Genomic DNA, 22,030 nt, shown 5'->3' with positions numbered 1-22,030 from the left:
ACATTGAGATTAATGAATTAATAGAAGTGCTTAATTTGATCCAGTGTTAACAAGTGAGATCGATATCCATCGAATAATAAAGTCTTCATTGTGTCATGTGTGAAACATTGGACCGAGCCACAATATTCCAGATGAAATGATCACAGACACACATGCATGAGAGTTACAGCTCATGTTTATTAACGTTAGAAACTTGTTCATTATTGGACACATGTAGTCTTTATAGTAACACCAGCACCGAAACACTAGAATGATGTGTGATGAGGACATCAGAAGCGTTAGAAGAGGTTTTGTGGTTGGTTTTGAGAAGGCCAGAGCAGAATTATGTGCCAAAACAGGATGTAGAAAGATTTTTACAAAAGTCTGTCCCAGAGAAGAAGAGGTGGTCAAAATGACTCCGTTCATGCAGTCCTAACACATCTCATCAAACATCCCCAAATCATAATCAAACTCTGCATGACCCAATTACAAAAATATAATAATTAACCTGCAAAAAACAGAATATGAAGAAAAAAAGGCTTTCACTTGTATAAGTGCTAGCATAATCTTTCACTTTAACATCATTACAGGATGAACAAGTAATTATGGATATTCTGACACAACACGAGAAGATGTTCATAGACCAGCACAGTGAAAATATTACAAAACACTTCACTAGCGAGAAGCTGCAAAGTTTCCTGAATCTCTTTCAGATCAGTGCTTCAACAGATCTGCACAGTCAAACTGCGATCCAAGCCGAACGCATTCACAGTGTCGCATCGCAGAAACACGACAGAAACCAGGGAATGATGAAAGATGATCCTGCTGCTGTCAGGTCGTCATGTGCATGATGGGAAGAGGAGCGAATGCTGCCACCGTTTACCAAGAGATATCACGGCAGACAGAGAGCATTAGTTCAGAAACGTTTAGTTTGCCCATATTGCACGGTCGATATCGAAGTACATCTCATTAATCTGTAGAAAACATTGGAGAGTCATATTTCACGTCAAATCAAAAAAAAAAACAAAAAAAAAAAACAATTATAATAAAAAATACAAATAATGGTCCTAAAAAACAATATGCTTTAGTTTCTTGCAATGCAATTTTACAGATTAAACTACTTTTTTTTTTTTTTTTTTTTTGCAATTCAAGTTTTCAAGATTTGGGGGTGAAATATGAGCCGTTTTTGTCAGATTCATCACAACAGACACAGGATGTTATTCTAGGATGTCATTCACATGTCATTGGCTAACACTTCTTACTCACAAACCCATCAAATATTGTGCCAACTTTCAGAAACTTCCCAAAGTGTCTTTAAGGTGGTTGAGGCGGTGAGATAAAACATCCCATAAACCTGGTTGTGCAGAGAAGCATTCAACATCGTTTCTATCTGCCATCAGCCTACAAATGGAGTATCAAAGAGAAGTGGTTCTTCCTGTTAGAAAAGTGCCGCATAGAAAAAAAAAGCTCTGTGCAACGCTTTCAAATCCTGCTGAGAGAGCAGAAACTCAGGGGAAGGAGGGTAGAAAACCCCCAGCGCTTTGTAGAAAACAACTAGCCGTACGTTTGAAGTAAAAACCCAGTTAGTTGAGATGCAAAAATGCAGATTTGATACAGAAAGTCACACAAGTAAAGTAATTCACTACAGATGATAAGAAAATGCTACTGAGTGTGTGTGTGTGTGTGTGACTGAATGCACGGAAACATAATTAAATATCCAAAAGAATCACAATTCATCTGCTTTTAATGGAATGTATTTACATAATACTGATGAAAATGGAAAAACACAAACATTGCCGTCTTGTTGCAACTGTGGTAAATGTGCATCCAGTACTGTGACACACACACACACACACTTCACTGATCCCAGTTGGATAGAAAACCGTAAACATTGCATGGTCGTACTGGTAACCGTTGGTGTTGTGATGTTTTGGTGACGGAGGAGGAAGCTCAAGCATCCCTGATGTCCTCCAGCGAGGAACTGCGGTACAGGTACTTCCAGATGGCGTAGTAATGGATGGCAGCAGCAAGAGCCACGAACACGTGCCAGATGGCATGAGCGAACGGTATCACACCGTCTGATTTGAAGAAGACGACACCCAGGCAGTAGACCACGCCTCCGAACGCCAGCTCGTACAGCCCGTCTGTGTTACTCTGATCAAAACCAGAACCAGACACAGTTACTGACATGAAAATCAGCGAATAAAAGTGTGCTATGACATGTTTGACAACCAGGTAAAAATCCATGAAACTAAAATGTTCCAGAAAAGAACACTGATGCCACAGAATAACCATATTTGGTTCCACAAAGAACCTTTCAGTGGTCAGTTCCTAAAAGGAGCATTTTATCTTAGTGTGGAACACTGCACAAAAGGTCCTTTATCATGGAAAAATGAAATATTGTTAAAGGTCCTTCATGGAACCATGTGTGTCAAGTTCAAGGTTAAGTTTGGGTTAAATTCAGGTTAAGGTTAAGTTTAGGTAAAGTTTAGGCTAAACTCAGGTTAGGTTCAGGCTAAACTCAGGTTTGGTTCAGGCTAAACTCAGGTTTGGTTCAGGCTAAACTCAGGTTTGGTTCAGGCTAAACTCAGGTTTGGTTCAGGCTAAACTCAGGTTTGGTTCAGGCTAAACTCCGGTTTGGTTCAGGCTAAACTCCGGTTAGGTTCAGGCTAAACTCCGGTTAGGTTCAGGCTAAACTCCGGTTAGGTTCAGGCTAAACTCCGGTTAGGTTCAGGCTAAACTCCGGTTAGGTTCAGGCTAAACTCAGGTTAGGTTCAGGTTAAATCTGAATTTTTACATTTTCTAAAAAAAAATACATTTTATTCTACAACAAAAAGTTCTACATAGAACCATCAATGACAATAAAGAACTTTTATTTTTAAGAGTATCATCTACTATATTTTAATTTCAGATGTGTAAAAGGTAATTTAACAATGTTTTGATGGTGTTGCATATAGAGTGCTGCAGGAATTAAATATTTTTGGAGGCCAACACCCTGAGACAGGTTCACTTTTTGTTGTTGTTGTTGTTGCTTTTATTTGATTTATTGCCTGAAACAGGGTCTGTGGTTAACACAGGTTAAGTTCAGGGTTAAATAAATAAAATAAAAATACACTAGCAAGATGGATCCCTGCGATTTGTTTTTCTGAAACTCGTCTTGAAAAAGGCAGGTGCTAACAAGTGTCCAAATGGGACTACAGAGGTCATTAAGGACATTAAACCATCACACTGAAGAGACAAAATCATAAACCTTTGTTGGTCACAGAGTTTATTTTATTGCAATAATCCAAAAGCCAAAGGAAATGTTGAGCTTTGAATGCAGGGAGTTTTATTTGGTGCCCTTGGATTTTTTTTCAAGCAAGTGTAGCTACTGCTCCTTACCACAAGGTGGCGTCAGTGTCTGTGAAAACATGATGTACATGAGACACTTGCTGTATTTTGAATGTAATGAACACCGATCTGCTGCTGTCTCTGACTCGAACATCATACAAACCCGACACAAAGGTTATCAATAGTGATTGAATTTCAAAGCGTCTCTGTTTGCTCACTCCACCGAACCCAAGTCTTTACTGTATTGTACAATACACACTGCACACATGTGCTGTATTTACACTGTGTATGTAAGGGTGAGTCTCACAAAAGCTGTCAAACTATGCCTGGATCATATTTCATCCAGAAGTCAAAAGAAAAAAATAAGTAAATAATAATGAAAATTGATATATGAATCATATGAATGTATCATTATAATATATTTTTAATATTAATATTGTTGGTAATACAGCAGAAAAATAAATAAGTAAATAAATAATAATAATTAACTCATTAACCTTATTTTATTCTAGGTAATTTCAATAACTCAAGAAAAAAATATTTTAAAAATAAATAAATACATATTTTAGAACAATTAAAAATATATATTTTTTTATAAATAATAAATTAAAAATGACTGGGATTACATGAAAAGAAAAAAAAAACAATATAAAGTGCATTATATTAAACTAGCCTAACATATATTATCTATAAATATATAGTAATATATTATAATATATAATTGCATATATGAAATATCTATATCTATATCTATATAAATTCACTTCATTAAATATTAATGCTATTACATTTTTTTTTTTTTTTAAATTAAATGTGATTTTAGGGTAAACTATGACCTGGAAGTTTTTTGGGAGATTCACATGTAATTGTCCATGTGATAAAGTTTTTATTCACTTCTGATCCGATGTGTCAGTGACTCAATTCAGATGCTGTTGTGTTTGATTCTGAATTGTGGAAATCCCACAGTGAACATTTCAGGTGTGACAGGTTAATGTGAAAAGCCTGACGACTCAAAAACTGGGTCAAAGGTGAAGGTGATCAGATTTCCGTCAGGGGAATAACATTCAAGGGCAGGTTGGAAATTTCTTGTGTCACAATAAAACATCACTGTGACTAAACATTTAGTTTTCTTCAAATCTATAATACAGAATTACTTCTGAAGTCATTTGTAAGGCTTTTGTTAAGGCTTTCTCCATCCTCTGTAATGACTCCTCCCACAGCAGCTTTAAATAGTCGGGTTAATTATGGGGTCTGCTAATTAGCGCTTGGCCTTTAGAGGCACATAGATCAGATTAAGACGAGCTCATAGACTCACCATTGATGTCACCACCAGCGCAGGAAAGAAGCCCATGGTCAGGTAGAAGGCCAGCTCCACTAACTTATACCTGCACAAACACAAACACACCATGACAATTACACACCTCTCTCACTCGAGGGGAATTACTACAGAGGTAAATATTGTTCATTTATTTCATCCTCTATTTTGTGCATGTTTAATTGCCCATTCTGTTGTGCTGAACCCACATACGATTTAAGAAATTATTTATCTGCAATAAAGTTTTAAATAAAAAATGCTATATATTTGTATACAGATGTATATTCTAGGGATGCACCGAAATGAAAATTCTTGGCCGAAACCGAAAACCGAAAAAAAGAAAACCAAGGCCGAAAACCGAAACCGAAACACCGAAAGAAATTATGCCAATTATTAGTACCATTGCATTTATTGCTATGACCGTGTACTAAGTTTACTAAAATTAAGACATTGCAATTGCATAAATTAATATTAAAGTTTCAAAGATAATTACAATTACATAACTTATTAAAAAAAAAAAAAAACATAAGAATACATAATTATAAATGATGCAAATATTTATTAAGCACATTGCAACAATGCACAGTATAAAATAAAATTCAAACTAAAAATGTATCCCACTCATGTGTATATTTAATAATAATGTACAGGCCTACTGGCCTGCAGAAAGGTTTTAAAATGAACACTTCTCTCATAAAAACAAAGTGCATTTAGGTGAAGTGCATTTGAAAATTGTTCTCTGTAGGACTAGAAAGTGCATTACTTCTCCAGTTGGCAAGACTGTTATCACTTCTGGGGATGGGGACTTCAGACAGATAACCATCTAGCTGTTGAGCAGTTGAGCTTGTCATCTGCCTGACATTTGAGAAATATGTGAGAGAGTGTATTTAAATAGGGCCAGGGCATAAATAAACATTTTTATCAAATTAAAGCAGAAATCTAGCAGAAAATCTAGCATAAATATGGCTACAATCTGATATTATGTATGTATATATGTTTGTGTGTGTGTGTGTGTGTGTGTGTGTGTGTGTGTGTGTGTGTATACAGTAGCCTAAGAACAAAATAGCCAACGTATTATTATTATTTGAGGCACTTTCTTGCAGAATTCCACTGAACATATCAGACAACGATGGTGCATGCCCCTCATCTGGTGCAGAGACCAGTCTTTTTTTCTGCGCTCTGATCTGTCTCCTGCACTTGGCGCTTCTCCGTCTCCACGCGGGTTCTCCGCATCCAGCGCGGCCTGGATCATTTCTCGTGCGCGCTGCCTTATTTCCGCATCCAAGTAATGGTCTTTATAACGCGGATCAAGCACATTCGCGATTAAGTGCAGAGGATCCGAAAAGATCTCAGTGAGACGTGTGCTAAGAGACTCTATAAGACTGTACTTTTCTTTGTTTTTACTTCGTGGTCCGTCTTAATCTCTTTGTTAGGAGACGCTTTAGTGCTGCGAATAAAGGAATACGAAGAGAGAGAATGTTCTCACTGGTGTTAAGTGAATATCGCGTGGAGCTCGTGGTCTGGGCTATGCAGGTGCACGTGCAGGTCGCGGTTTCTGTTTGCGTCATCACAACATTTCGGCCGTGTTGTTTCGGTGATAAAAGTCTATCGGCCGAAAACCGAAAAGGCCATTTTCGGCCGAAAATTTTCGGTGGCCGAAATTTCGGTGCATCCCTTGTATATTCTTTATACATTTTCTTGAAGGATGTGTAAACCAATATTGCAAATAACACTTTAAAGTATTTTGTAAATATTTTATATAATAATAATAATAATAATTGTTGTTGTAATTATTGTATAAATAATAATAATAATAATAATAATAATAAATGTTTTTTCTATATAAATAATAATAATAATAATAATTGTTGTTGTAATTATTGTATAAATAATAATAGTTTTTTCTATATAAATAATAATAATAAAAATAGTTTTTGTAATTATTGTATAAATAATAATAATAATGGTTTTTCTATATAAATAATAATTGTTGTTGTTAAATAAATAATAATAATAGTTGTTGTTGTATAAATTAAAAGAATAACTTTTTTGTTGTTGGTGTTATACCAATTATATTAATAATAATAATAATAAAAATTGTTGTTAAAGAAGTAATAATGATAATAACAATAATAATAATAATATTTGTTTTTGTGTATAAATTATAATAATTGTTGTTGTTAGTGGTAGTGGTGTTATACAAATAATAATAATAATAATAATAGTTGGTGGTGGTGGTGCCATATAAATAATAACAATAATAACTTATGATTGAATTAATAATTTATAAATGCAACAAATCATAACATTAAATATTTACTATTTTGTTTATTTACTGGCCAAGTTGTACATAAAAAAAATAAATAAAAAATAATGATAATTTAAACACTTTGTGCATACTGATTATCTATCTTGCTCCTAATTTTAACAATAATAATTGATAAATAATAAAATGCATAATTTTAATATTTAAAAATTGTATGTATTGAACTGTACGTGTCCTCACTGTACTCTACATGCTTGTGGATACTCTACCAATAATCACATCCAATGTAATTGCACATTCAACACCATATAACCGAACACTGTGTGTCTATTATTTTGCATAATAAAGATCTCATGCATCTGGCATCCCCTGACATCTACAGACATGGTGGTGACGTCAAACATACTTCTCGTGGTAGTTGAACACATAGATGGTCCCAGCGGCCGCCATCAGCCACACAAACCAGCGCATGTGAGCGGCGAGCGGCCCGAGCTCCCGGAGATTGAGCCTGCGGGAAAACACTCCCTCATTAGTGCTCACAGAGTTTCACTTTACTGCTGAAACACACTGAATCGTTCACACCCGCAGAGTAAAGTGACCAAACGAAAAAAACACACACACACACATAAAAACATGGTCATTTAATCATGAAGCTAGTAGTATGTTGTTGTTTTTTTTTAAATGCATCTAAATGCAAAAGCAATAAATGTGTGTCAAGAAAACATACCATGGTGTATAAGAGGCAGCGATAAAGAAGTATATGACGACTCTGTCACACATGTGGAAGCAGTGCTCCATGGTCCTGAGGAAGAAAGCACACAGGAGACAATATTCATGTGAACTGTGAGTTTGTGTACCATGTGCACCAAGATATCTGATTCTGATGCATGTTAAAGTTGATCAAAGTGCACAACTAGGGAATAGCTAATTGAAAATGTGCTCACCCTCAGGTCATCCAAGATGTAGATGAGTTTGTTTCTTCATCAGATTTGGAGAAATGGAGCGTTATATCACTTGCTCAGCAAAGGATGCTATGTAGTGAATGGGTGCCGTCAGAATGAGAGTCCAAACAGCTGATAAAAACATCACAATAATCCACACCACTCCAGTCCATCAGTAAATGTTTTTATCAGTTGTTTGGACTCTCATTCTGACGGCACCCATCCACTGCTGAACAACTGATGTAAAGCTAAATTTCTCCAAATCTGATAAAGAAACAAGCTCACCTGCATCTTGGATGTGTAAATGTTAAGCAATGGATCATTAAGCAGTGATCCACATGAAACAATAACTGAGGTGATTAAGTCTTGCATCTAAACGTGCTTGTTACTCCCACCGTTCTTCACCGTGATGCTGTGCGATCATACCTCAAGTGGCTCTTTTTCCAGGAAATGATGTGGAAGACGGTGGAGACGAGGAACAGAGCGATCAGACCCATGCCATACACCCAGGCCGTGATTCGCTCCCAGCGGTCATCAGACAGCCGGTGTAACAGAGCCATGCCCACAAACGCCGGCACAATCAGCAGCTACAGGCCAGAGTTTGAGGAGGAAATAAGCACTGAGTCACATGACACTCCAGACAAGCACTGAGCTGGATCTGTTGAACTCTATTGATGAAGGAATGCATGTTCGTTACCGCATGGGTGTAGCAGTTGGCTGCGTGCTCGTAACATGTGGGCTGGTAACGGCAGTTCACAGCGGCTCGGGTGTTCATAAACCTGAAACACAACAAACCACGCATTCATATTTAATAACACCACTTTCATCTGACATATGTTCGGAAGAGGTGTTGTTTTCCTTAACTGAAATTATTTAGAAATTAAAAAAAAAAAAAAGAAGGAAAAGGAAAAAAATAAATAATCTAAAATGGTTTTATAATAATTTACGTAAATATTCCAGTTAGTTTCCCAAATTACCAAAACTGAAAATAACTAAAATAAAGCTGAGGAAATAATAAAAATAAACTCATATTTAAAAATAATAAAACAAACACAACTATATTAAAACTGTAGCTAAAATTAAAATGAAAAAAAAAAAAATATATATATATATATATATATATATATATATATATATATATATATATATATATATATATATATATATATATATATATATATATATATATATATATATATATATACACACACACACAATCTTCTAAAAAATATATAAGTATATGCAAAAGCCTTCAATCAAAATATTTTTATCATGAAAAACAAATGCATCCAAATGTTTCCAAAATACACACTAAAACATTTCTACATAATAAAAAATAAAAAAACGAAACTCAATTAAACCCTAAGAGACATTTATACTTCTGAATGAATCCAATTATATATTTATATATATATATATATTTTGTTTCTAACATATGCATGATGTGTTGTTGTTGTTTTTTTTTTTTTTTTTTTTTTGTTGTTTATAGACAACACCCTGTGACTTTTCTTTTTCTCTCATATCTTTCACCCCATCAGTAAACGGCCACTAGCCTCATAATCTGCAGTGTGACTCATGCACATGTTCTGTTTACTCAGGTCTTTGTTTGTTTGTTTGTTTGTTTGTTTAAGTCTGAAACTCCTCGAGGATGCAGCGGTGATGTCAAACATGGTGGTGTGTGATGCAGTGGTGCATGCTCATTAAAAACACACACGCATCCGTATCCATGCTGCATTCCCCGCTCCCTGCGTCCCAACACCCATGCGGACCAATTCTGACACTGCTGATGTTTGGAGAGCAGAAAACCACAATCAGACTGCAGAAACGAGTCGAAGAGTCAGTGTAGAGAATATGGAGACAATCTTATGTCAATGCAACGTCTCATCTCTAAACAGTGCATTTTTACTGGCCTGATCAGACCACAGAGCATGCTTTAAACTCAATGTGTGTTCTGATTCATAAATAAAGCATGCAGCTACAAGAGAATAACAAATAATAATGATAAAAAATAATAATGTTCATATTGCAAGATGAACTTTATCCCTGTTTGTGGTCCGATTTCTGCGTCAAGAATAGAGTTTATAGTCTGATCTGTGATTATGCAATATACTGTCAACAAAAACACATAATCTGTAATCTATGCATGGTCTTATCTCCAAATAGAAAATCAATAAAAAAAAAAACTTATTGGCTCGATTTGAACTGTAAAATACATGATCAGACCACAATAAATACAGTCTGATCTCTTAATACAGAACATAGTCAGTACAAAACACCCTGCTTTCTATGCATGCACTGAATACATTAATAAACATCATGCATTAAAATAAAAGCATCACATCAGGATGTGTCTGTATGTCAGTGAACGGCCTGATCTCAGAACAGCACAGAATCAATAAAGATGCACGATCTGATCGCTGGATGCAGCTTGAAGATGCATGATCCATTCAATATCTGATTTCTGAACAGACTGCATATATGAACAACAAACAAATTAACAAGCAAAAACAGAGATGCGTTAATAATCAGAAAAGCACGTAGTCGAACCCGTTCACTGATCAGTACTCACCTCTGGAAACTATTAACTCTCTTCATCTCGCGAAATCTCAAATAAAAACAGATCTGAGATCAGTAAATCAATCAGATAATGTAATTGATTCAGATGTCCGTGGCCTACGACGAAATCTCCATTCACAAAAATCAATCCCAGATCCAAACGAAACGCGTCCGTGGCACCATAACTGCTCGAATACACCCCAAATCATTCATAAAACGCCGTTTTGTCGCATCATTTCACCTCGCGTACGATTCCGCTCTCTTTCTCTGCATTTATCCCTCATTCTGTGTCAAATCGAAAGCCGGTGTCGTACATTTTAAGCATTTTTTAGGCACACATGATTGACGGGTCCTTCCGCCAATGGGAGGGCGATCGGCGTGAGCCGGTCGATGCGTTCGACCAATCATCAGCAGGAATGATATCGCTTTGTTTGACGCAAGAATAGAGGGCGGGGCTTATGGTGGCGAGAAAGTTGCCATACCTGTTTGAATCGTGTCCTAATCAAAAGTGACACCGAAAAGGACGATTGTGTTACAGTAACCTAAACCTAATGCCATGAGCAACACACTACTCATTTCCTAATTTCTAAAAATAAAATCTACCATGCTTTTGGACATGCACAATCTTTAAATGACCTCGGAGCAATATGTAAATACCGTGGTATATGCATAATGTAATCTTTTACAGCTTTGGTGTCAAATTATACTTTCAGGTATTTCAAATACCATGGAGATACATGTAAATACCATGTTATATGGAAATGTGTTCATACATTTCCAAAGTATGTGGTTTTACCAGGTGATATGTTGCTGCTCTTATCTGTATCATGTGATATTTTTCGGATACCATCAAAGTGTTGTCTTGTAGCTAATTGTGCACTTGTGCTCCTGTTTTGTACTGAGATTTCCCTCAGGATGCAGGAATATTCGTCCGGTTGGACTGGCACTTCTTCTGTGTATGAACACACATACACTTACGCATTAAAATGTGTCCCGACCTGCATGTTGCTACTATGCTGAAGGCAAACTTGCACAATATTAATGTGAAACAGCGTGTTTGGGTGAAGAGCCACCGTGGCTTATGGACTCTGTGACCAGAAGCAACATTACATAAACCAGCACCAATGGCATTAGATGTCACCCAACATTTATGTAAGGCTGTTAACTGAATTGAGAAGACGTCTGTGTCGTGTGTTCCTACATTTTGTCTTGTTTTCCAGGAAAAAAAAAACATCACAGCATCACTGAGAAAAGAAAATAAATTTTCTTGTTTTGAGAGTTTTACTAAATGTTTCTTGTTTTCAGAGAAACTGTCAAATTGTTTTTTCATTGGTGCAAGAATAAAACCTTGTTCTCCTTATATACCACTCAAATACTTTGTTGAATAAAAAAAAATATGGTACTCATCAGTATTTGACAGTTACAAGATCTATTATATAACTGCACTAGACGGGTTTAGCTTTCTGACTGTAGGTCTAATTGTCTCAAACTTTTTGCCAGGTCATCTTATTACAAAGTACGGTACTGAGAAAAAAAAAAGTTCTAAGAACATTTCACTTATGTTCGCATCAAGTTATGAAAACATTATGTCTAAGTTGGGAACATTCAACACTGGAAATTGGAAATTTCTTTAAATGTTTAAAGAAAACGTGCATTCTTGTTTATGTGAATCTTAGCAAAATCTTTAAGGGACTCTTCTGTTTTAGGATTTTGCAAACATAAATTTTCTCTGAACCATCTAAAACTAATAAGTTGTAAAGTTTAAAACATTTTAGATTAATGTCCAAATAAACTGTTTCAGAAGGGGGAAAAAATACATTCAATGAACAACATTTCTGTGCTAACATTTTGAGAATTGTGGAAGCAATCAAAAACAACAAAAAGAGCAATGAAATATAAGTGCTATAACAAGTCTCAGTTAGGTTAACACAGTACACGTAGCATTGGATTTTAACTAATATAATAAATAAAAAGAAAACAGATAGAATAAAAAAAGAATAGAGCAAGCTAGTGTTAGAGGTCTTTACACACACACACACACACACACACACACACACACACACACACACACACACACACACAATTGCATAATAAATTAAAAGAAAATAGGATACAAAAAGATTAGAAAGGTAGTTCGATTTTTTTTTTTAAGAATAGAATTGGAATAGTGAGTGTTAAAGTTAGAGGGTCAAATAAAGATGGAAGAGATGGGTTTTAAGCCGAAAGAACATTGATAGAACCCTTCCAGGACATTAGCCTGTGGTACTGAGGTATATACCATACGTTACCATAATCTCCACAACATTAAAATCATTTAATTCTTCTTAGCATTTGTATAACAAAGAAGAATGAAAAAATGAACACAGGTTACAGCATTTTCACGATTTAATGGGATTATGAGCAAATGTTCTTGACCTTTACACCATTCAGACGGAGGCTTAAATCACTTCCTCACAACGGTTAGTTCTTGTTTAGCTGTTGCATCCCACAGTGCACCAGAAATAGAACTGAGAAGTGCAACCACATGCACCAAATAATAAAACAAACCAAAAAAACATTGCAGAAATTGTTTTTTTAATAAGTCCTATAAAACCATCACAGGACCTGTGATTTTTATTTGCAGGACAAGATAGAGTGCAATATGAGCTAAAATGGCACCAACCCAACTGCTTTTAGAGCGGACTGACAATATGTGCTTCAGTCTCAGATAAATGCACGATAACCAAGATAAGGTCCTTAAGATCCTTCTTGGTTATTGCAATGATTTGCACTCTCAACGCAGCCCAGCTCTCAGAAACCAGCAAACTCTTGTTGCTAGAGAGAGTGCAGTGCAGCAAGAGGAAGCTGAGAGGGCTAAATAAACTGGGGAATTACACTAAGACACTAACAGGAAAGCTCATCCTTCTCTTCCTTCTTGTAATCTTTCATGACGTATTTCTCTACAGTCAAATCTTCTGTTCAATCTGAAAGCATTTAAGGGATACTCCAACCCGAAATGAAAATTTTGTCCCTAATCACTTACCCCCATGTACCCAAACACACCCCCAAAATATGTAATATATTCCAATTAAAATCATAGATCAACTGAAAAGCTAACGGTAACCTAGGCTAGCCTAATGTTTTCATTATAAAAAGACCATCTATAGATCCAGGTCGCCAAACGAACAACATTTTTCACTTTGTCTCAAGGTAAAAGTCTGGAGGGATTTGAAAATCTAATTACACCCAGATAGTTTTTCCCAGAGGGAAACATCTCTCATTACTCTTTCATGGACTGTAAGAGAGTAGGAACCGCGGTGACGTAACAAAATGGGCCACCTGAGAGGAGAAAGCTGCAATAATATCCCAGAGAGCAGGGACAAACACCCTGCCCCAGACACAGGCCCGAGCTCCCAGAATCCTCTCTGTCTGTCTCCTCACAGAGCCTCTCAGGACCGGCCCGGATCAAACCTGCTCCCCTGGCCATGTTTCTGTTACGGAAACTTGTACCGGATGCATGCGTTTATCCCAGTGGAGATGTCAGATATGTTGTTCTCTTGCTCTTAGCTTTTCTAGCTAACAGAGCTAATGCTAAATGTTTGTATTTCAGAAGGGTCTTCATTAAAGGGGTCAAATGATGTAATAAAATAATGAATATCTCTTCGGATTTGAGACTTTAGTCTTTGCAACTTTACAGATCTTCTTAATGCACCAACAGCTTGTAGCACTCCAAAGAGAAAGGAAAAATTGAAATCGCATCATATGACCCCATTAAATAGCTTGATGAGTAATTTTCATAATGGAAATGAAACAAAGTATATGTGTCTCTTCGTTCGTGTGTTAGTGTGACACAGTGCTATCTTCTGTTATCTTTATGTTAAATATTTAATATGAGTCACTCAACCTTTGAAACAGATGAGTGTGTGTGTGTGTTAATGATGGTTCGACAACGATAACATTTATCTAATTTATCTAATCACCAGCGCTGTGAGCTGGCAAGCATTTTTATGATGCTCTGTTTAAATAATGTATGCATAGTTTCCATAACAGTCAATACACTACTGTTCAAAAGTTTGGGATCAGTAAGATTTTTTAACATTTTTGAAGAAAGTTTATTTTGCTCACCAAGGCTTCATTTATTAAAAAAAAAAAAAAAAAAAAAAGTGGTATAGTGAAATGGTTATAGTGAAATATTATTACAATTTAGATTAACAGTTTATGCTATTTTTTATAATTTATTGCTGTTCAAAGCTGTATTTTCATCATCATTGCTCCAGTCTTCAGTGTCACATGATCATTCAGAAATCATACTGATATGAAGAGTTGCTTCTCAAGAAACATTTCTGATCATTATCAGTGTTGAAAATAGTTGTGCTGCTTCATATTTCTTTGAAAACATTTTACTTATCAATCACAATTTCTTACTGACCCTTTGAACTTCTAAAGTGCATTTTTACAACCGAAAAAAAAAAAAATCATAAATTAATTAGGCAACTAATCTAATTGAAAAAACAAAAATGATTAGTATATATTATTAGTAAATATTTATTTTGATAGAATTATATTATAATTTATCATACATTATTACTTTCAGTATTATAATTTTTAATTATATTATATTTTTGCATATATTATGTAGCATATGTTCATATTTTGATTCATTTATAGCCTTATATTTGCTCATAGGACAAGACAGAATTAATTGATTTTCATTAAAAACATAAAATGTTTCTCGTTTATTCCAATAAATCAAACAAACAATCAGATGAAATAGTTATCAAAATGAGCTGCAGCTCTTAAATTCATTTTACAGGATCATTCCGGGTAAGGTATAAATAATGTACTGTAAATGTCCTGTATTTATTATTTTTTTAAGTTTCTCACTCGGAGAAACTGAATTGTAAAAATAGCTAGTAAGTACGAAGTAGCATGACGTAAAGCTCAGCAGCTAATGGGGTCAAGACCTCTGTGACAAAACAGTGATTTAAACCCTCACTGTACTGCAGACACACACCCAAACAAAAACTTCAGCCGTGGTTTTTCTGATGGATAATCTAATCCACAGGCCAATGAGATCAGTGTGTGTGACACGTCAACTCAGAATAGATGCGGTATGTTGTCTTGGACAACTGTTTAAAAAGCAATCAGCGGCTCTGCGGACACTTCACAGAAACACCTGACCTCTGTTTCACTGATACATGGATCTAGGGGTACAGAAAAAGCTCTTTTATAGCTCAGGACACTAATGGCATTGTCTATTACATCACATTTAAGCATCAGTTCTGTCTCAGATCTTTCTCCGGCAACAGTCAATAGTTAGCCCAAAATGTTTGAAATTTTAAAGTAAAAGATTTTAAGATGCAATGGTAAACACCTGCTAATTGGCTAATGGCAAGTCCCCTTAATGGACCAGGTAATAAATTTAGGTTATAAAAAATTGTGGGAGCATTGGTGTTGATAAAATGCTGAATTGTCCAGTGTTCTTGTCATGTTTATAAAAATATTTCTTACAATTCTACTACATTTTTTTCACATAAAATATAACGTTATTTGAACTTTTTTTACTATTCAAAGAAATGTTAAAATGTCCTGTTTTCCTGTTATTTATATGATTTTACAGTGTTCTGCTAACGTTATTTTCACTGTAAAGTTATTTGAACTTGTATTTATTAATAGGCAATTCTGATGTTAAAATGTCTGGTTAAATTGTTGTGATTAGAATGTTATTTAAAGATTATGAAAAATCGTTTAACTATATTTTCACCCAAATTATGACGTTATTACATTCATTTTTTAAGAACATACAAATTTCAAGTTTCATTGTTGTAATTAGAATGTAATTTGAATGTTACAAAAATGCCCTGCATGAGACTTATTCACCGCAAATTTAATGCAGTAAAACCTAAGATTATTTTTAACAGTAAGATTCTGGAAACCAAAGCTACCGATTTTTACTGTAATTCCAATAAATTTAAAAGAACATTCCATGCATATTACTTTAAGAATGTTTTGTCCTAAAATTTATATAACTTCTAAAAAATGTTAATGAAAATTGTGAGAAAATACCTTTTAGACGAGGGGACATTTTAAGTAGCTTTACAGTAAAAATACTGTTAAATGTACAGACTTTGGAAGTAAATGCGAACCATCATCTTATAATTTACAGTAAAAAATCCTAAACTCCCTGCAATTCTCTAAATTCAATTTATTTACCACAAATTTAAGTACAATCCCCGTAAAACCTTAAGTGTTGCTACAGTATTTTTAACAGTAAAATACTTGTAACCACAGCTGCCTTTTTTTAACGATCCACAAACTTAATGTTCAAATCATCAAATCCTGGAATAATCAGTTTTTATCGCATACTTTTCTGTAGGCCTTAATCTGAGCACAGTTTGACAAATTATAATTTTTTTTAGAATGGACCATTTTAGAATCTATTTTAGAACCTTACGGAGTTTGTTCTCCCAGAGAACCAGAACAAGCCTCTATTCATTCTCCGTTGAATCTAAATACTGCAGAAGAAACAAGAGATATGAAAGACTCACCGTTTCTTCTCATAATCCGATCCCGACATGATTCAATCTTGCACAGAAGTTAGAAGTTCTACACGACGTCGTACACAAGTTATTAAATGAGACATAGAGTACTTTTGAGTATGTACAGTAGATAGAAAAGATAATGTGTGCCTTTGAGCAGCTGTTATCAGTCCTTCTTCCAGCCTGTCAGACCAAAGTACTCTTTTTCTCGGTGCCCAGAGGTTCGTAAGTGGTCACCATCTTGTTCTGGTCCCACCTGGCATTGGCGGGCGAATTCTGCATGACCACCAGCCGGATGGGAGTGGGGTTGACGTTGGGCATGGGGTCGGGTGCGTACTCCTTGGTGGGGTCCTTGCCCTGGCAGTCATAGAGGATGCAGGAGATGAGGAAGACGAGGAGGAGGATGACATAGCTGGCGATCAGGATGATGAGGTTGAGGGTGACCGGGTCTATCTCCACATCATCGGCGATGAAGCTCATGGTGGCGGTGGGACGGTGAAGGACTGAGACGGATGGCGAGCCGTCTATCTCAGGACATACAGACCTGTGAGGGATTATCTGACACAAATCTCTCTCTCGTTCTGTCTCTCTCTCTTTCTCCTCCACTGACTGCCTGTCTGACTGCCTCTCAGTTCAGTTAAATGTGGTTTATTGGCATGACTAATAATCGTACATCTGTATCGCCAGAGCATTTGCGGCTTAAATCTCTAGCTTCGTTTAGTTTTAATGCATTTTATTGGCATCACAAACACATTTGTACTGCCAAAGCATTTTCAGATGAGTTGCATATTAGGACAAAGTTAAAACTGTGCACAATGACACACTGAATATAAGTGTTGTTAATGCATATATGACAATAATATAGAAATCTTGACAATAAAAATCTTATTCAGTAACAAGACAGGTTGAAGAAATCAGTAGCATTTAAAGACACTACAGTAGCTCCGTGTAGATACATTGGGCCAAATTTTTGTGATAGTTTAGATCCCAAAAATACAGTAAAAATGTTAAAATATATTACAATTTCAAATAACTATTTCCGATGTGAATGTATTGTAAAATGTAATTTATTTAGGTGATGTAAAGCAGAATTTTCAGCATCATTACTCCAGACTTCAGTGTTACATCCTTCAGAAAAAATTCTGATTTGCTGCTCAAGAAACATTATTATTATCGATGTTGAAAACAGTTTTGCTGCTTCGTATTTCTGTGGAAATGTGATACGGTATGTTTTATTTTCTTAGGAATCATGGATGAAAAGAAAGTAAAAAAAACTGGGTGTATTTTGTACATAAATCTCTTCATGCATGCAGTAAAATCACTGTATGCATATGCACACATATAAATGCATGGAGCCTTCATCACTGGTTTTCTAGCAACTCCAGCAAAACATTAGTGCAGTCTGAAATCTAGGTTAAAGTTATTGGTTTAGATGGAGATTAGGCAGTGCCTCTATTGTTTTCTGTGTTTCATGTCTTTAAGACACATGCACTGATTGTGTGTGTGTGTGTTTTGTGTGTAACACAGTGCAGGGCTCCTGCGTAATCCTAATCTTGATTGTGAGGAGGGATTGAACCATCTGTTTTAGCAGCATTCACTCTAAATCGATCACACACACAACAGAGAGACACACACCACCACTGGAGACAATGTTACCATCCTCAGCTTAAAAAAAAGAACAAAAAAAGACAGAAAAAACTGATAGAAATAGAAAAACTGAACCTAAACTACAATGCAACTGAAGACTCTAAAATGCACCAATGCACCAATTAATCAGTCAATAAATGGGAAAATTCAGCATAAACTAAAATGCAACTAAATGCTCCAGAAATCATTATGTATATTAATTAATTAAAAAATACACAGTTGAAAACAATTTAGTAATATCATTCAGTTAAAGTCCCTCATTCCTAATGAATCCAGGGGGAAATAAATAGGGCATTAATGGTGCGAAATGCATTGGCAATGCAAGGTATTTTAGCATAGCAAAATCTGATTTTAAATCAGAGAGCAATAGAATGCATGAGTGCAAATTAGAACATACCCATGAAATGTATATGCTGGATATGAATAATTCACACATTCATGACAGCAGGTCTATTCAGTTCATGTTTAGTGCAAAGTCTCTTCTGAAGCAGCAGAGGGCAGAAGAGCTCAGGGCTGAATAATACAGGCCTCAATCTTTAAGAACACCTCAACTTTCACCCACTTCAATTTTGAAGAAGATACACGTGCCTGTGCTTCTAAAACAGAATTACGCTCTTATATGATTTGCAATGAAAGTACAATGAGTTCATGAAATGAAACACATTCTGAAATAATTTTTTTAGATGATGGATGAGCATGAGATTTTAATACTTTAATACTTAAATGCTAGAGGTTTAATCACATCACTAACACTAATATGAGCAATAATAGTAATGACTGTTAATAATGAGAGGAGCTCTGATGGCTCTCTGCCTGAAGAACAGATTGTTGCCTTCATTGACTCTGCTGACATTATCAAAATGATAAGTGAAATCTCAGAGACACGGCGGCACCGCTACATTTTGAAATCACAAGCTGTTTTTCAGCGAATCAGACATTTATATAATGAATAAGCAGGAATGAGCAGTTTTTTTGCAGAGGTGCGGGTGGAGTCTGTCCTGTCTGTGGTGCCAAGCTGTCCAGAAAGAGAGACAGCGAGTGCTTCACCTCCCTGTTCCAGGATCAGGTTTTGATAACGTCAGAATTCAGACTTTATTTTTGACTGACATGCGTAAACAAGCCGCCCTGTCTTCCACGTCAATCCCCACAGTTCTGCTTCCTGATGTTTGTCACGTTTATTCCTGTTCCCGCGTCCCTGTGCCACTGCACGTTTACTCTGGTGGCAAATACAGCTTTCCTCTCTTGAAATTCCCGGAATTGTTTTCACAAAAATAAAGTTTAACAATAGAATTGGTTTGCAAAGCAGTCTGAATTATTTTCAATTAATTAGTCAAATTAGACTGAAAAGGGGGACGTTGTGGCCTAGGGGTTAGAGAGTTTGACTCTTAACCCTAGGGTTGTGGGTTTTAGTCTCGGGCTGGCAATAACATGACTTAGTTGCCCTTGAGCAAGGCACCAAACCCCGAACTGCTCCCTGGGTGCCGCAGCATAAATGGCTGCCCACTGCTCCGGGTGTGTGTGTGTGTGTGTGTGTTCACTGCTGTGTGTGTGTGCACTTTGGATGTGGGTTAAATGCAGAGCATGAATTCTGAGTATGGGTCACCATACTTGGCTAAACAGTACGTCACGTCACTTTCACTATCAAAGCAATCTGGTTGTTTTGTGAATCGCAAAAGTCGATTCTTTTCTATGGATTGGTTAATTAATTTCACCAATTGAATGGTGTTTTGTGAATCGCAAAAGAGTCATTCTTTCTAATCTTCTCTTTTTAATGAATCGATCAAATCGATTTGCAAAACAGCCGATTAGGAATAGTTTTGCAATTTTACACTTATTAATTATAGAATCGAATCTACATGCAAAGTGGTCTGAACAAATCACTTTGTGATTTCCAAAAGAATGGTTCATTCGTTGATTCTTTTCAATGAGTCAGTCAAATTGGAGTGCTTTGAACGGTTGTTATGTGATTTGCCAAAGAATGGTTTATTCTAGTTCGATTGACCCTGTCACATTGGATCATTTCACAATTTTATTAGCATAAAATAATTATAGCATGAAATTATATGGTAAGATATGTGCAATTATCACTAAAACTGAACAGTGCATTGCAACATCTGACTAGCAATGCATGTGGCGTCGCTACACGCTGTGGCTTGACGCTGTTTCTCCCTAGAGAGCAACGCGTGAGGAACGTTGACATGAATCGTGTGGAAGAGTCTTGAAACCCTTACAAAGCATTTTATTTCCCTGAAGTCCATCAACCGAGGTCAAAAACAGACTTTCTCAATGCCTTTGGCAGCAGTTTGTGGTTTGCGTAGGAGGACATTTGGTAATTGCTATGATAAACCAAGGAGACTCATATCAGGGGTTTGCCAGACTGAAATTTTGTAGCTTAATCCAATTTCACACTCATTAAGAGCCAATAAACTATAATTTGGAAGCTTTGTTGGAAGAAAAAGCACAAGCATAGCTACAGTTTGCTTGTAAAGTTTTGTTCTGTGTTTCCCAAGAGCGTTGTAAGCCTACTCTGATCGAAGCTCCATTGGTTTCAACCCTTTGGGAAACGCAGCCCTGTTCAGTTTACATGAACTGGCAGAGATCTCCAAATGAACTGTATGTTGTGTGAACTTCTGAATTAAAAAGAGCTCTTTTGAGTGTTTTTCCTGTGCTGAGAGACTGGCATGGCTGTAGGAGAGAAGCAGTTTGCAGAGGTTTGTTTGTGTTTGTGTATGGTTTATGAGGACACAAATGTGTATAATGTCTTGGGTACTACAATGTAAACATGGTTTATGAGGTCACTTCCTGTGTCCCTGTAAAACAAAAGGCTTTAAAAAACATACAAAACAGTGTTTTTGTGACTGATCAGGGTAAAATATATTTAACTGATTGTGTTAAAGGGATCGTGACCTGAAGAATTTTGGAAAATAATCTAATTGCGCTTTATTTTTTAATTTTTTTACCAATATTGCGATTTAAATCCAATTATTTTTTAATGCTCTTTATGTTCTGTATTTTTCAACAAAGACAAGCTATAATCATTGTATAGTATGATCAATACAATAATAGGTAGGTTAAATATATGTTTGTTTCTGTAGGCAAGGCCTATATGTGAAAATGAAATTAGGCATGAATTGATATGAATGATATTTTATTTAACAACTACAATCACAATAGTACATTGACTGATTTGTTGAACTTTCAACCTTGTAAGCATGTGATAATTATGACAACATAAAGCGCTGACAATTAAGCCTGGTGTACACATTAATATGGAAGTCAGTAAGAAATCACACAAATTAAAGTAGATTGCAGAAATATAAAAACAAATCTGTTGCTTTACCGCACTACTTTAGGTAATTCAAAGTCACTGTTATAAGCATATGTAAACATGTGGACTGCACTTTTTAAACACTGTCTGTTAACATTAGACCGACTTTAAAGGAGACATATTATGCCCCTTTATACAATATGTAATATT

General features: G+C 35.8%; 2 protein-coding genes across 5 annotated transcripts; both read right to left on the bottom strand.

Moving 5' to 3' along the window:
• Positions 1-157: 157 nt before the first annotated feature.
• LOC127953628 (monocyte to macrophage differentiation factor) lies at positions 158-17,067 on the bottom strand. Of its 4 annotated transcripts, none has more exons than XM_052552862.1 (8): positions 16,915-17,067; positions 8,529-8,610; positions 8,258-8,418; positions 7,618-7,692; positions 7,297-7,398; positions 4,625-4,694; positions 1,885-2,133; positions 158-953 (listed from the first exon to the last, which is right to left on the bottom strand). In XM_052552862.1, exons 1-7 carry the CDS (start codon positions 16,941-16,943, stop codon positions 1,930-1,932), a joined length of 723 nt encoding a protein of 240 aa, XP_052408822.1. In that variant the 5' UTR covers positions 16,944-17,067; the 3' UTR covers positions 158-953; positions 1,885-1,929. The 4 variants fall into 4 exon arrangements, with proteins under 4 accessions (XP_052408822.1, XP_052408824.1, XP_052408821.1 ...); XM_052552864.1 differs by lacking the exon at positions 16,915-17,067 and adding an exon at positions 10,401-10,731; XM_052552861.1 differs by having other exon boundaries at positions 158-2,133; positions 16,915-17,066.
• On the bottom strand, positions 16,945-17,502 carry LOC127953629 (small integral membrane protein 36-like). Its single transcript, XM_052552865.1, has one exon. The coding sequence runs from the start codon at positions 17,383-17,385 to the stop codon at positions 17,092-17,094; it is 294 nt and encodes a 97-aa protein (XP_052408825.1). The 5' UTR covers positions 17,386-17,502; the 3' UTR covers positions 16,945-17,091.
• Positions 17,503-22,030: the final 4,528 nt, after the last annotated feature.

Source organism: Carassius gibelio, chromosome B3, assembly GCF_023724105.1.
Source record: "Carassius gibelio isolate Cgi1373 ecotype wild population from Czech Republic chromosome B3, carGib1.2-hapl.c, whole genome shotgun sequence".
NCBI lineage: Eukaryota > Metazoa > Chordata > Actinopteri > Cypriniformes > Cyprinidae > Carassius > Carassius gibelio.
Note: the sequence above shows the minus strand (reverse complement) of the source record. Positions and strands in the feature narration are given on the sequence as shown.